General features: G+C 38.3%; 1 protein-coding gene across 1 annotated transcript in view; it reads left to right on the forward strand.

Annotated features, from left to right (window-relative positions):
- The window catches only part of LOC132821329 (spermatogenesis-associated protein 16-like), a 126,176-nt gene that overhangs the window by 32,302 nt on the left and 77,389 nt on the right, over positions 1–16,485 (forward strand). The window contains exons 2-4 of the mRNA XM_060833913.1: positions 627–772; positions 4,211–4,300; positions 8,768–8,852. Of these exons, the coding sequence (XP_060689896.1) occupies positions 627–772; positions 4,211–4,300; positions 8,768–8,852 (321 nt within the window). The remainder of the gene's footprint in view (positions 1–626; positions 773–4,210; positions 4,301–8,767; positions 8,853–16,485) is intronic.

The following is a 16,485-nucleotide window of genomic DNA, read 5'->3' on the forward strand; positions in this document are numbered from 1 at the left end:
CAGAGGATTTGCTTGAGAAAGACTGGTGAGTATTAGTTAATTTGAGTTCACATGGTATATCTGTTATATTTAATGATTTATTTTGTGTTGTAAGTTACTTTAGCTAAGAATGCACAATGTTGCCCATGTACTATGGTATCACATTTCGTTTTTACATTGTTTTTAACAGACAAAAGTTGCACTAAGGAATCAATCTCTGGCTTTGGCACTGATTCCATGGGAAACTGACATTTCACTTACAGTCTTTTCATTTAATATCATGATTTTCAAGCACACAACCTCAATTTTAAGTAAGAACATCATGTAATCAGATCAACCGTGGTCTTATTGACAAGCAGAGAAAACTCAGGGGGCCATGGCCTAATTATGCTCCTATTCATTTGTTCACAAACGAGCTCATCTTGTTGTTCAGTCTCTTTCACCAGAACAGGGCATAATACCAACATTAGACTAGTGCAATGAGCCATCTAAGTATGGCTTAGTAATTTGTTTTGATTCATATTGTACAGTCTGTGAATTTGAATGGAAAAGATTAAATTGTCTTATAGAGTTAGAGTAATTATTAATAATTATAGTTCTATATTACAGTTGCTAATATAAACTCTATGTTATTTTGCTTTGCATAGCTTTGTAGTAAAGGAGCAGTTCTAGGAAACCCATTTTATGCATCTTATGAAAAGATTTCAAGTATTGCCAGTTTTATCGAAACTAAACTTGTAACCTGCTATCTGCGCATGAGAAGACCAGACCTAGCTCTTAATCATGCTCACAGGTAAAGCCTATTGACTGTTATTGAATGATATAATTACATCCCTGAAAGAATTACTGGACCATTTACCCTGAGCACCTTTAAATTAATGTAGTTTTCTATCGAAATCGACCATTTGTCATAATAACCAAAATGTGTGAGTCCTGCTCCAGAATATCTCAAATACTTTGAGCAGTGTTGGTACCCTTTATTTGAGAAAAGATGTTATTTCATTGGATGTTCAGAGAATGATAACTAGAATGATCCCCACTATGAAATGAGCAAAGGCTAAACTGGTTGGGACTCTGTTCATTGGAGTTTAGAAGAATGAGAAGTGATCTCATTGATGCATATAAAATTCTGAAGGTTCTTGACAGGGTAAATGCCAAGGAGATGTTTCCTGTCATGGGAGAGTCTAGGATCAGAGGGCATGGTCATGGAAAAAAGAGACACCAACTAAAGACTGAAATGCGGAGGAATTTGTTCTTTCAGAGATTTGTGCATCTTTGGAACTTTGTGGATACTTAAGGCTGAGATAGATGGATTTTTGATTTGGAGAATTAGTGAGGAAATGCAGGAAAGTGGACATGAAGAATGTCACATCAGCCATGATCCTTTTGGTGGAGCAGGCTCAAAGGGCTGAATAGCCTACTGCTGTTCCTATTTCTTATGAACTTAATATTTAATCCAGCAATGATAAAAGGCAAATAAAGAATTGTAAGTAGAAATCTGAATTCTGGAAATGTACAGCAGGTGATATTTTGTATGTAGAGCCACCTATAGTATTTTTATGAATCCATGCTTCCAGTAGAGAACTTTGTTCAGTGGTAGTGAATCACAATTTGAAATGTAATGCCATAAACTCCTGATCATAAAAGTGAATGGTTCAAAATTCATGGTCAGAAACTATTGATGAATTTGATTTGACTGTTGGTGAAGAGGTTCTCCCACCAACAGCATGGTCTTGTGATTATCCCTTTTTACGGAGGTTGGGAACCAGCTCTTGTGTATTTGTAATGTTTTCTATTTTTATTTCATTAGTTCTGAAAAAATCAAGGTATTAAGTCACTGGTAATCTTTCTGTTTAAAAAAGATCCTTATTTATGGTTGGAGGTCATCACCAAAATTGCTTTTTCAGTTGTGGTATTTATATTAATAGTATTTATTGTTGTTCGGTCATCCAAAAACTGAGTATTGAGAAAAACGATACATTGAGTCAAAGCTTTTAGACTTGTGCTTGTCAGGGCAATTCGCAAGAAATAGCAAAGCGAAAGGAAAACAACATTTATAGTATATGAGAGGAGATTGCTGATTGATTAACAAGTGAACATTGTTTTGATAGAGGATTTGTGATGGAGAATGTACAAATTAATGATAACTGACAGTTAACTGTCAAATTTTGTTTATATTTTGAACCAGCCTAGTTGACTTTGAGAGTGACTGTCTACTATTTTGTGTTTTACGTTTTCTTTTTCCTGCAAAGAACAGGGCCTTCCATTTAATGGAAGTATACTGTGAGCCAGACTGACATTCCCAAGTTGGTTGCCAGCATAATTCTTTGTACTCACAGGATTGTTTAGCAAATATTGTCCAGTTGCAAAATCACACCCAATGTTGGACACTGTTTTCTGAGTTTTGCAAGTACTGACTGATTGGGTATGATCAATATTTGCATTTTCCAAATAGGGTGTGCTGATGATTGTGACCTGCGGTCTTTAGTATGGACTAATCATCATTCCAGCACTGAAATTCACATATCACATTATCATTTGTATGATGGACAAAACATTAACAAAAAAGGTGAAAGCCATTTTATGGTTCATTTTCCAGAACAATGCTTTGACCAATCACTGTCAACCTTCCTGTTATAAAATGTAAACAAATCAGTCGTAACTTTCAGTTATTATTAACTGTTTAATTTTCCCTGGCAATGCCTCCGCCAATCACAGTCTACTTGCAATTATTATCACTCTCCTCTAACATACCAATGGAGTTATTTTCCACTTGATGATTCTTGCAAATTATCCTAATGAGGGCAAGAGAAGATGTCTTTTTTCAGCAATACTCAAAATATTTGTATTTCCATTTTTGTATTATTCTAAGTAACTAAATGAATAAATAACCAATACTGAATTTAATAATCAAGTCATTACAAGCCAAATCAACAATAAAAGATACTTTGGTGCTTTTAAAAATAAAGCAATGGGACAGAATGCACTCCCAATTTTACAGTGTTGTTGACTCCTGTTTATGGTGATTGTTTCCAATACAGAATGGATACTAAGGTATCAGACCATTTGGATTTAAAACATCAGTGGAGTAGACTATGAGGAAAATTGAATGATGCAGATTGTGAGCATTAATAGTTTTATGTCAATTTAAATTAATAAATTTAAAAAGATCCTTATGATTTTCTCTGCCTAATTGTTCCTTATGCAATTTGCCTATGTGAGCACTCTCCCTAAGTTTTATGTTTTAAAACTCCAACCTTTTCAGTATTAGCATAATTGATGTATGAATAACAGTGAGGGCCAGGTGCTGGCAGGTGGGACTAGATTGGGTTGGGATATCTGGTCGGTATGGACAAGTTGGACTGAAGGGTCTGCTTCTGTGCTGTACATCCTGTGACTCTATTATTTGACTTACTCAGATTGCCAAATATGTTTTGAGTGCATACTGCATAATGTAGATTTTCATTGGTCTGGTTGACCTGATATTAATGCCACAAAATGCCTTGGGCAAACTTTATTTACTTTGGATTAGTTTTGTTCTTGATAAAATTCTTTAACTCATTCCTTTGAGGAAATAGAATTGCCTTGTATTGTTGGAGTCAGACACCTAACTAAACTTAAAGGTGTCTTCCTAGCTGGAGCTGTGTTTGGTTCTACCAACTCTATAAAATTAATATAATACATATAATTCCATAACGTCATGCTGAATGCTGCTGAGTCATAGAATCACACAGCTAAGCAACAGAACCTTCAGTCCAACAAGTCCATGCTGATCATAATCCCAAATTAAACTAGCCCCATCTACCCATATCCCTCCAAACAAACAAATAACCAATAGTAATGTGATACAGAAACTCTGGTGAAGCAAACAGGAATGCATGCAGCTCTTTCAACATGTTCTTCACCACTATATTTAAGCTCTTTAAGTAGCAAGTAATTCTCTCAGAAAAAAACAAATGCATTGAAAACACTACTACTAAGGTTTTCTACATCAAACTTAATGAATGAAATCACTGCATCTCCGTGAGTTGATTGTGTGAACCCTTCTTTGGTGTGTCGGAAAACTGACAGGAACAAACCTGGGTGTATCTGTATTTGGAATTTTTCAATACACTTACAATTTAAATATTTGATCAATCATCTTGCCAAAACACACACAGTAAAAACCATACATAGGTCAATAGTCAGTTTTGTAACTGTCTGATTCATCATTTGTTTTATAATTCCTAAGGAGCATACTATTGAATCCAATTAACTTCCGTAATCATCTTCGTCAAGCCACAGTCTTCCGTTGTTTGGAACGATATACTGAAGCTGCAAGGTAGGGGAACTTCCACAAATGTGAAACAGTGAATCTATTGGAGTAAAGGTTTGAAGTAAGTTTTAATTTTAAGGTATTTTTTAACCCGGAACAAAAACAACATAAAGTAACAAGCTTAAACTTGACAAAAAAGTTTTTAATAATAAAATATTTATGTTTTAAGATGGTTTGTAACTGAGATGTATGCAAGGTAAACATTTTCATGATTAATGTGATTACAGCCAATGAGCAATTGTTTTGTTTCCACTCCAAAGGAAATTGTTTATCTGTACTATTGCATTACTTTATCATTTTAAACTCTTTGATGAGATCATCTGTCAATAAATTATGTTGCTATGAATAGCTGTTTTTATGATTCATATGTTTTATGAGTGTAACTAGTTTGGGGAATTTAATTTTTAAATATTAAATCAAATAGAAAATCGTGCACTTCAAGAACTAGTTAGTGTCCCTAAGATAATTATAATTTAAAGAATGGTTCATGTTTACTGAAAGGAGTTAACATTAACAATGTGAAAACAATAAATTACATGTGGTCCTCTCATTCAATCAACAACTCAGCTTCCAATACATATCTAGCGCTTGTTGCGCTTGAAGCTGCAGCACTGTATAATGTTGAAAGTAATGTTTCTCCTTCTCAATGAACTCATCTTCCTCCTCAGACGATTGTTTCTACTCTCCCATCTCTTCAGTGTCCATCATATTCTTCAATTGCCTGCTCTTGTTATGCAGACTACGACATGCTAGGTTTATGCAGGACGCTTTATCTGGACTGTACTGCAAGGCCACTCCACCCCCCAGTCCTGCCTTCTGCGATCCAAGCATCAAAACGTCATCTTCAGCAGGGCTATTGCCTTCTCCTTATGGCCCTGGTTGAAGAATGACCTGCAATGGAGTCATCACCCATGGTTGCAGAGGTTAGGCTCCTTGTCTCCCAGGAATCCTCTTTGTAAAACATCCAGTCTTGAAATGGGGCAGGAACATCGGAATTCTCAAGGATATGAGCCTCGTGGCAACTCCCAGGATACTTGGCACTTACTCCTAGTATATGGTACTAATGATTCTAGATGACTTGTACATAGATGGAGTAATCCCCTTTACTGTTGATGAAGTTGGCCATATTATGGCATGGCATCTCAATGTGACATGTAAATTAACTTATGTATTTGGGGGAACAAGCTATGTTGGCAATGCCTACAGTTAAAGCTACCGCACTGATGTCATCACAAGAAAATGAGATGAAGGCATTGATATGTCTCAAATGCTAACAGCCTTGATGCACTTCTGGGTTGAGACTTGTGAGATCCTATATGGGTCCCCAAGGGATCCATGAAAGCAGCCAGCTGCAAAAATATTTAGTCTAGCAATCACCTTGACAGCCAACTGGATAGAATAGTTACAGGTCTTGCTCCAGCAGTTATAGAGTCATAGAGATTTACTGCATGGAAACAGACTCTTCGGTCCATCTCGTCTGTATCGACCAGATAGCCTAAAATAATCTAGTTACATTTGTTCTAGGATATCCACAATTAGTGGTGAGACTGCACCTTAGTTATCTAGAAAAATAGCATCAAAATTGATAGACTTTGGAAAATGTACTACCTGTCCATCTTGAGGGGATCTTCAGCTGTGATTTATTTATTTTGTAGGCTTTTTGGATTGCTGCTGGTCATGGGTTTGCTGGTGCATTTGTTTCTCTGCACTTTCATAGCACCTCAGCCACAGTGACAAAGACCCGTCTGTATCCATTGGTCATGGTTCCAATGACCCTGTATAGTGAATATCAAAAACCAATTTGGTCCTTAATATTGCGAGCAGTCAGCGTTGGCATCACAAATAATGATTTAGCACACTCCTCCATTGGAATATGAAGAACTCTGAAAAGGAGGCAACGGAATGCCTTCACATGGATCTTGGGCATAAGGATCTCGTTCTGATGAATGCAGTGCATGACATGTTATGCAAATACAGTAGGAAATTGTAGAGCTACATGATTATTGAGATTTTTGTTTCCCCACCCTCACACTCCATATCACCCAAAAAGGCAACATTGCATATAAGAATATATTGGAATTGACTTACAGTTCAAGGTAGGAGGAAATCAGCTCCGTGCCTTTGTGCAGCCTTTGAGATCGTAGATTGTCTTTGTGAATAGGGCCTGCATGTTTCACTTTTAAGTTAATCACCTGTGATTACTTCTACTTATGATGACAATGATCAATTTGTAATGACCAAAGACATGGCTAAGATTACCTCTGACCAAGATTTGTATCCTACACAGTTGGACACTGTGCATTTCCTATCCAAGACATTGAGCTTACAGATGATTTCAACCTGTACTGTGAGTCACAAGCTTTCTATGTACAAGATTTGTGTAAAGATTTGTAGCTTTGGTGCCGGTTGTCATGGTTGTGGGTGTGTTCGCTGAGCTGGGAAATTGATATGCAGGTGTTTTGTCTCCTGTCTAGGTGACATCTTCAGTTGCTTTGGAACTTCCTATGCAGTGCTGCTGTATTGTGTCTTCTGAAACTTCCGGTTGCCAGTTCCAGTTGTTCACTGTAGTGACCAGTATATTGAGTCTAGGTCAGTGTGCTTGTTGATGGGGTCTGTGGCTGAGTACCATGCTGCTAGAAATTCTCTGGCTCTCCTATGTTTAGCTTGTCTGATGGTTGTTGTGTTGTCCAAATCAAATTTGTGGTTCTTGTCATCTGTGTCATCTAGGGACAGCTGGTTGTGGCATTTAGTGGCTAGTTGGTGTTCGTGGAATAGATTGTAGTTGTCTGCCTGTTTGACCTATATAGTGTTTTGTGCCGTCTTTGCATGGAATCCTGTAAATTACATTAATCTTGCACATGATGGGTATAGGGTCTTTTGTCCTGGTGAGCTGTTGGCTGAACCTGGCTGTCAGTTAATGGGCTGTCATGAATTTAAGTGGTCAGAGGAGTCTGGCTGTCAGTTCCGAGATTTTTTTTATGTAAGTTAGAGTAGCTAGTGAGTTAGGTTGTGGCATGTTCTCGTTGTATTTGTCTATTAGGCATCTTCTATGTACAAGTCATCTGTAACCATCAGGTCCCTGGTAATCACATCCCTCTCTCCCAAACCTCAATATGACTTTCTTTTCCTGGCATTTAATGTCAAGCTCATCACTATTGTGCTTCCACACATTCCCACACACTTCTTTGTTACGACCACATGTAACAACATTAGCCCCTTCTGTCCTGGCACTACAGTTTAGTCGAATCAATGTGCTGCACTGTCCCCTCTAATTGAGGATGGTTATGACCATCAATAAATCCACTTTCCACAGTAACCCATGTCCTCCAATGCATTGTCATTTCTATCTTGTATTGGAAATACACTGTGATAGACTGTTTGGGTTAATAAATAAGGAAATAACTGGTGTTGTAAGTTAATAGTGATATTTGGTGCTTGACAATAACAATAAGCTAAAACAAAACAGAAGTTAAACTTCATGATTAGAAACATGCATATTTGTGCCAGAATAAGATGCTACAAAGGTTAGAGAACAGAATACGAAATTCTGTTGTCTTGTTGGTTCATACCCCACCACTTTCAATACATTAGCCTATAAATTTCACTATGTAGTACCCTTTTCTTGTGTGCTGTCTACACAACCAGTTCATGCACCTTTCCATCTATTAATGCATATCCACATATTAGTGAAGCAAAGGATTGGCTTTGAGACATCTGAAACAAGCATTAGGCCATTATGATATGTAAAACTAAGGAGCTTTGTACCTGTTTGGTGTTTCCAATGCAAGATTAGTTTGCCGTAAGAAAAAATGATGGCGTAATGTGCTGAGTAAAACCAGACTTCTGATTGATGTATCACTGAAATGTTTTGAAATTTACTGACCTGAATATGGAGCCAAAAGGAGTTGGAATGTCCCTTCCAATTTCAAATTTTAATAATGTGCAAAAAAAGAACACATTTATTCCACACCCCACTCCACCAACACAAGGTGCTATTGTTCATCCTATTTCCACCTCCACACCTATGGCACCATATCTCTTGGGCCACATTTCACTCTCAGAATATGTATCTTGCAGTATTTCTCATCAGATTCCAGATCTTCCACATGATACTTCTAAAAGTCCTGTAAAATAGCTGAAACATAGATCTTAACTGGATCTTAAATGATCACAACGGCTCTCGACACATTCAATTTTTGACATAAAATGTGTAGCAACCCTGCTTGACACTAACAGGCAACCAATAATAATGTAATTATATTGGCTACCATTATCTTGATTGTTTTAAATTATACTACTTTGCAGTGTGTTTACAACTGCTTATATTTTCCTAATTTACAGAGAAATATGAAACTTCAGGCTGCTGTGACTTTAATCTAAATGTGTATGTTGCAAGTGAAGGTCAAACCTTCTTCAAAAACCACAAAAACATCAGTGGTATTATTTTGTTTGTGTATTCTGTTTTATCATTAGAAGTGCTATGATTGCTGACTACATTTATTGGCTGCATGGAGCAAAGGAGCAAAACATTAGTAAACACGTCAAGCTTTACTGGCAGGTGAGGTTTGTTAAGTGAAAGAAAAATGACCTGAATTGGTATTAGAATACAAAATTGATAAGTTATTGCAAAGTACATTTATCAGCTGCAGTATTGCAAAATGACATGGTTTTATATAAGCCTTGAACAATTCCCATCTAAATGTGATGAGGGGCTGGCAAAATAGTTGGGATTTCTACAATTAGAGAAATTTCCCAGATGTGAACCAGAATGCAGACAGGCAACAAAATAACAAATCCTTAAAATAATAAACAATTTTTCTGGCTCACCAACATTTATTTAGCCAGCAGTGGAACTGCTTCCCACTTGTAGGAGAGGCTATTGGAGCTAGTGGTATCACTCCCTAAAGAGGGAGCCAAAACAGCAACGGGTGGACTAGGGCCCAATGCTGCTGCTGGATGGATTCCCTGAGGTCTGAGGAGCCTGCCTGCTTGAATCCCTTGAATTTATTGTTTGAATTTATGCCTCCAAGGGCATCTTCTTGTTGATGTGCCCTAGAATTCCCCTACCTGCCTCAGCCATACATTGCAATGGACAGGCAAGGCTCTAGAGCTATTGATCCTGGTGATTTTTTTTTTCTACTCAACCCATTCAGTTGGGAACCTATCCACCATCCTTACGAGGTTGGAGAATGCAGAGAGAGCCAATTAGGAGACCACTTCAGAAAACATAGCTGCCTTAACTTTTCTTCCAGTCTGTGTGGGCCATAATTGGGGTCTCAAAGCCGACAGGAAAATCCTCCTTATTTATGTGTTCTCAAGAATAGGAGTATGAGTACACTATAGTCAATACACAGGTGCAGACAAGTTTAAAAATTCATTACAAATCAGGTAAGAGTACATCCTTCAGGCATTGATGATTGTGTTGGACTTCAGATCTGAAGAATCAAAATTTTGATCCCAAGGGTAGGATTTTAACTGATAGATTTGCTCAGATTGGAGAAGGATGCCAACAGAATGAGATCCTGAAAGTTAGTTAATATCCCAATCCCAAGTTTTATGACCCAATTGGAGTAACTAGGTGTGACTGCTTAATTGTTCAAGTCCAGTTTTGTCTCACTACATAAAGGGACCTTATCAGAATGGGATTTATACTCAATTGCGAGGATGCAACAGTGCCTGCAGTGTGTAAAGGCCACCTCCATATTTTCTGAGGTATTCTTGGAGAACTACTAATTCCTAAATCGATGTAAAAAGAGAAACTCCTCCCAACAGATGGGAGGAAGAGACACTAGTCTTCAAACAGAAGTAGGTGTGTGTGTGTGTGTGTGTGTGGATCTGGCTGAAGAGGTGAGCAGTGGAAGTGTTTTTGCTCACAAATACACTGATAAAAGAGATTCATTCAATAACCTCATCAGGGCAGGGGAGGTGCGTGGCATGTCATACCCAAGTACCAACACCCTTGCTCTGACTTTACAAGCTTTTTCCTACACAGCACGCCATAGACCAATACAAATTGTTGTTCTCTTCATCTCTATCTCTGAGGAAACCTCGCATGCCAATCTGAGCAGCCACTGCCGACACTCTAACCACATATTAATGCCACACAACATCCATCTTCCATAATCACACTCCAACCTTTCATCACAATTCATTTCTTTCTTTCATAACTTGATTTGCATAAAAAGAAATCACAGAAAAAAATCACGGAAGCTGCACGCTGGGCTTCCTTCAGTTGTACTCTGTCTGACCATTGCACAAAATAAAACTCCAGAAATTAATAGACTGCTGGAGTGAATGGTTTTTGGAGATGAAGAGGTATGGTCTCCAAGTCTTAATGACAGAATTAGATAACTACACAGTTCTTTGATTTATTTTAGAGCTTTGTAAATTGTTAGGGCTTTTCTGGAAGAACAAAATTCATCATCTCTGTGTAATTTTGAAAAATTAACCAAAGCTTGGTCAAAGGCAGAAAAGTTGGAGTTAGAGTTAAAAGCAGGGACTATGAAAGAAAAACTTGTTGAGGTTAATTGCTCAGCACCTGGAACTGGAGGAAGAGGACTCTTAAACTATTTGGGATACAACTTGAGTTAGCTAAGATTCACATGCAGGTAAATCAGATTAAATAGAAAAGGGAAAAGAAAATAATAAAACTTGAAAGAAAAAGATAAATGTTTTAACATGAATTCCAGAGAGGGATATCAGCAAGTAAAAATAAAAGATAACAAAACTGAGTGAAAATTCCAAAGAGGGAAATAATTCCAAAAGCATGAATTGGATAAGTTCATGGATAACTACAAGCAGAAAGATAACCTAGTATTTGAGTTACGTTTGTAAGTTTGATTGAACCAAAAATCTTCATTTATTTCCTAAATTTATGGAGGAAATGGTAGAAAGTTATTTCATATAATTTGATGAAGACATCAAAATATTGAAATGGCCAAAGGTCTCATCGACTCTTATGTTACAAAGTCGCCTAACTTATAAAGCAGCAGATGTTTGTTCTTTCGTTTTTGAAGAACAATCCTTAGATTATGAGTCAGTTAAAACTATGGTACTTAACATTCATGAGCTTCTAGCTGAAGCTTACCAATTAATGTTTAGAACATTCAGACATATCCTCAGTTTATATGGAAAAAAATAAATGTTTGGAGATTGATGGTTTTGCTCAACGCTTTGAAAATGTGAGAGAACTCATAATTATGCAAGAATTCAGGAATAGCATTTCCTTAACAATTCAGCCATACTTCAATGAACGTCAGCTATCTAAATTCAAAGAGGCAGCCACTCTGGGGGATGTATATACTTCTACCAGACAGACTAGTGTTAGTCAGTTGTCAGACTAGTGTTAGTTGTCATATGAAAACCAAGAATGTAGTTGAAGGTGTGGACAAGGAGCTGACTTTAGAGAGTTGGTAGAAGTCATTCAAATCAATAAATATTACAGTACAGTCCAGTAAATAAAAGTGATGTTAGGAAACCAGTACACCTTCGTTTCCATAAGTTTTGCAAGTCTGTTAGTGAATTGACTTAAGTAAGAGGAACACTTAAGCAGTGATCAGAAAAGACAATACCAGTGAAGGAAATGGATATTAAACTGATCAATGTAACAGGAGTTTCCACAGTAAAAGCTGTAGTGTAAAGTGAAGCTTAGAAGAAACACACTGTGTCTAATGTTTTTTACAATGGGGATGCAAAAGATTATATATTACTTGAATAATATATCATTCAAATATATTATTCCATTCACTCACTCTATTGTTCTCCTTGTAAGAATCTGGAAAGATTGTTATCCTAAGCGAAACTGGTTCAGCTTAAAGCATACTGTTCGCAAAAGGTTTTGACTTTGCTTCAGAATGTGCACTAAATCAAAATATATTAGTAGGGGTTGTTGATGAGAACTGCTTGCCTTTCCCATTAAATAAAGTAAATTTAAATTGTAATGTGATCAAGGGGACTTTGAAGTTTGGACTTGCTCCCAAGTTAGTTTTTAAAATCGTAGATGTTATGTTAGGAAATAATGTAGCAGCATTACGGTTTTCCCACCATCTAGGAAGGAATGCAAATTTCCAAATCCTAGGATGCTCCTGTGAGTATAAGTTCTTTGCCTCTTTATAATCCAGTTGAGCAGAGAACTGATTCAAGCAGAAGTACCGATATGTTCACAGTGGCTATGGATAGTATGGGGGGCTAAACAGTGGCCTGCAGAATTGCCAAATAAGGTATTTCAATGGAAAGAACTGAGACACAAAGTGACTTTGAAGGGTCAATGACATTTGACACCAAATTCTGCATTCTGGATCCCACTACCTCCTGGGACACCCTGCCTGATGTGCCCAAAGACCTGCAGGTCAAGAATTAGCTTGTTCAATCACAAGAAGCTTATGACCACAAGTCGATGTCATCCACAGATCTAGGGACAGGCAACATGGAACAGAGAAACCCATCTTTTTGGGTGCTAAATGGTGTAATGAGGAAAGGAAAATGTTCAGAGAACTGGAAGGAGTTTGAATGCAGTGTTACTATGTTTTATTTGTAGATGTGGAGAAATATAGTGCACTACTCACGTATAAAGCCTTGAATATATTGACATGTTTTCTGCATTGTGTCCAAGTCCAGTAGTGATGCTGCAGAGGGTGGCACACTCTCCTCATGCCTGGTTCACTCAATGTTTTAGGAATTTACTACCATTGGGTTGAAAGAGAATTTCCCTCTTTATTCTCCTGTCTTCCTGCAGGACCTTCAGGGAACTTTAAAGAACTTGGATTTGCCTATAACCTTTTAGGTTGAATTTTACTTTTTTTTTGCTAAGTGCAAGTTACATTAGATTTTTAGAGAGAATATTGTCAGACTACCCAGTGAGCTTTCTCCTGTATCTAACCAAACTTGCTGCCATGACCGTCCCTACTGCATCGCTCTCAAATGATTTCCATTCCAGCTTACCATATGCTATCTTCAGAAGGATTTGCCAACAGCAGATATCCACCCTAAGACCAGCATCCCTTGTGTCAACACCATCTTTGAAAGCCTGCTGCACACCTTGAAGAATGATGGCATTTGGCAGTTGCCAGCTCATTTTGGAGATTGATAAGAGGTGCATGATAGGGGGAAGTTGGTTCCTTTCTCTGACAGGGACTTTGAATTCCCGGATGATGGGGTAGTGCAACAAAGATGTGCCCTCTTCCAGGCAGACTGTCAGAGGAGGCTATTCCACCAGATGTTGCCAGCTTGATCAGTGCCAGCTCAAGCGCGTGAAGCACCAGGCTACAGTGCTGAAAGGAGGTCACTGACTTTCTCTGCTCCATCAGCAATGATACCATATTCAGCTCTTTACTACGTCATTTTCACTCATCTCTGCCACCGCACTCAGTTCCACCAAGGCTCATGTCTGATACCACCTCTTCTACATTCAGTGCCTTCCTTCACTTGCTTTTGTGATCTCATTTTCCCACACCACTAACCATGTGTCTCCTCCACTCTGTCTCCTCACTCCCTTTGAATTCTTCTCAATAACTTTCCCTCATGCACGAGCACTAACAGCCATGCTATCTCTTTACATCTTAGTCATTTGCCGACTTTATATCATTGCAAGGAGATGAAATCCCATAAGAGATGGAACCACGCCTTCTACATGGTGGAGGGTGCTGATATCCATGTCTTCACTCTCTACAAGGGCAACCAATCAGCAATGGACTGCAACGTTCGAACAGGCCTTTACCGTAGGACAGGACAGAACCATATATAAGAAAAGAACTGCACTGCAAGAAAAACTAGCCAAACTAACCTACAACAAAGATGATACCCCAACAGATATCTGGGTAAAAATTATATCAAAGAGACAACTATTAGACAATAGTACTAGTGAGAGAACTGAATTACAACTACAAGAATGCAAGTAAGACAGATTTTCTAGCAGCACTGGAACATACACTAAAAACAAACCGACTTGACAATGCATTACGGCAGACCAGCAGACAAATCACAATACCCACATTGACAAAAAGAAGACAAACGAATACCTTGAACATAAAGCCCTGGAAAGACTAAGAAAGGACACAAACATAGTAATAGTTGCAGCCAACAAAGGCCGAATGGCAGTGGTAACGGACAAGACAGACTACATCCAAAAGGCTGAGCAACTACTCACAGATAGCGACGCCTACCAACAGAGCAATTCAGATCTGACACCAGTATAGCTAACAGTATCATCAACACACTCCGGAACCCACATCAAAATGGACTCATAACCAAGACAGACTTACAAAGTATGAAACCAGAAGATACGAACACCCCACTGTTCTGTGGACTCCCAAAGGTAAATAAACCTGACACCCCTTCAGACTCATAGTGTCCCTCCCGGGAATGCCCATGCACAGACTAGTTAAGGAACTACAGCAAAGACTTCAATACCTTATTCGCGGAACGACATGCTTGATATACTCATCGCAGGAATTTCTGGACAACATCAGGAACATGAAGATCGACAAAGACGAGCTGATGGTCTCATTCGATATTACGACACGATTTACTTCAGGTGGTATACTCTAGCTAAAAAAATACTGTAACAAAGGTCCTGGACAACCAGAAAAGACAAACCAAATACAAACCCATCAACAAAGTCAGCAAGTTAAAACTACTCGACCTCTGGCTAACAACAGGCTTCAACAGCCAGGTATATGAGCAAATCAATGGGACACCTAAGGGCTTACCCATCTTGGGGCTCAGAGCAAGCAGTAATGCAAAGGCTCGAACAGACAGCCCTCCCACAGATCCAACCCCAGCTATGAATTAGATACATAGATCCCACTTTTGTGATAATTAAAAGACCTGAAATAGAAAACACACACCAGATAATCAACCGCATTTTCACTGGGATCAAATTTATGAGAGAAAGAGAACAACAATCAAGTCCCATTCCTAGATGTAATAGTTACAAGGACACATAATGTGAATGCACAAGAAAAGTGCACAGAGAGACCACACATACTGATCAGTATGTGATCATTGCCCCAGCCATTAATCCTTAAAACCACAATCATGGTGAGAGTGGGGACAGGGAACCTAAACTCCAGTCCAGGTTACCCATCCTTACATGGAGGCACCCAACTGGAGGAGGAACTACACACAATGGAGTTTCCGCTCAGGATGTTTCAGAGATTGCCAGGTCCTCCATCACCATCCTGCCTGCCCACCCGAACCCTTGGAAGTTGAGGTTGAGGAGGGTCAACTTGCCTCTGGCATGTTTGGGCCATACATACACAAATCCCTCTGGGCTCACCTCACCAAACATCCAAGGCTAATAGATTGCCCTGCTTAGCAGGCTCTCTCTACCCCATCTATGGAACAGGAAGCTTACTACAATGGGGCAGGAGGAAAAGGAATAGGAACATGAACTGAGGCATGTCGGTGGCATGGTTAAACGGTTCTGAAAATGGTTCAGAAATAAATAAAAGCATTTGTTTTCCACCATTCATGTGGTTGTTTACATCTTTATGTCAGGCTCCGACTTTTTGTTGCATCCTCTGGTATCACTTCATGAGACAGAATGGATATGGATTGCGCTGACAGCCTTTTTCCTCCGTTGTTATAGAAATAATTTTTCAATGGTTACAAACATATCCCATTTCACCATCACAGAAAAAGATCAAAATGAAACTATCGTTAATTATAGTTAATTATGCAGAATCAAAATATACCAGGAAACTCATTAAGTGGTTGGATAAATTAACTAAATTCTGCTTTTGAAAGGAATAAACTGTTTGAATCATTGAGTATTAAACTAAAACAATTGCAATACATCCAACTTAGTATTTAATGTTACTAATTCTTAATGAAATCAAGCTATTTCCAGGAGAATAGGTAAAGGTAAAGGTGCCATAGATTACCTGAATCATAGGGCTGTTCTTTAATTAAAGAGAGATGATTGGCGGTTTAGCTTGAGGGTGATCATGTCTCAGGAAGGAAATATTTTGAGAACGAGGGTCCTTCATGGTAACCTCCACTAGTGTAGGAACTGAAACCATACCGTTGACATTATTAACTAGCTTTCCAGCCAAGTGAGCTAATCAAGCCTTTCTTTTAAAAGTACAGTGATAGAATAAAATAATATCTAAGCAGAATCCTTGGAATTTAAAGTATACTTTTGTGAATTCAAATGAGCAACTTATTGGAATGCATAACCAAACATTTTATTT

The sequence above is a fragment of the Hemiscyllium ocellatum genome, chromosome 13 (assembly GCF_020745735.1).
Source record: "Hemiscyllium ocellatum isolate sHemOce1 chromosome 13, sHemOce1.pat.X.cur, whole genome shotgun sequence".
NCBI lineage: Eukaryota > Metazoa > Chordata > Chondrichthyes > Orectolobiformes > Hemiscylliidae > Hemiscyllium > Hemiscyllium ocellatum.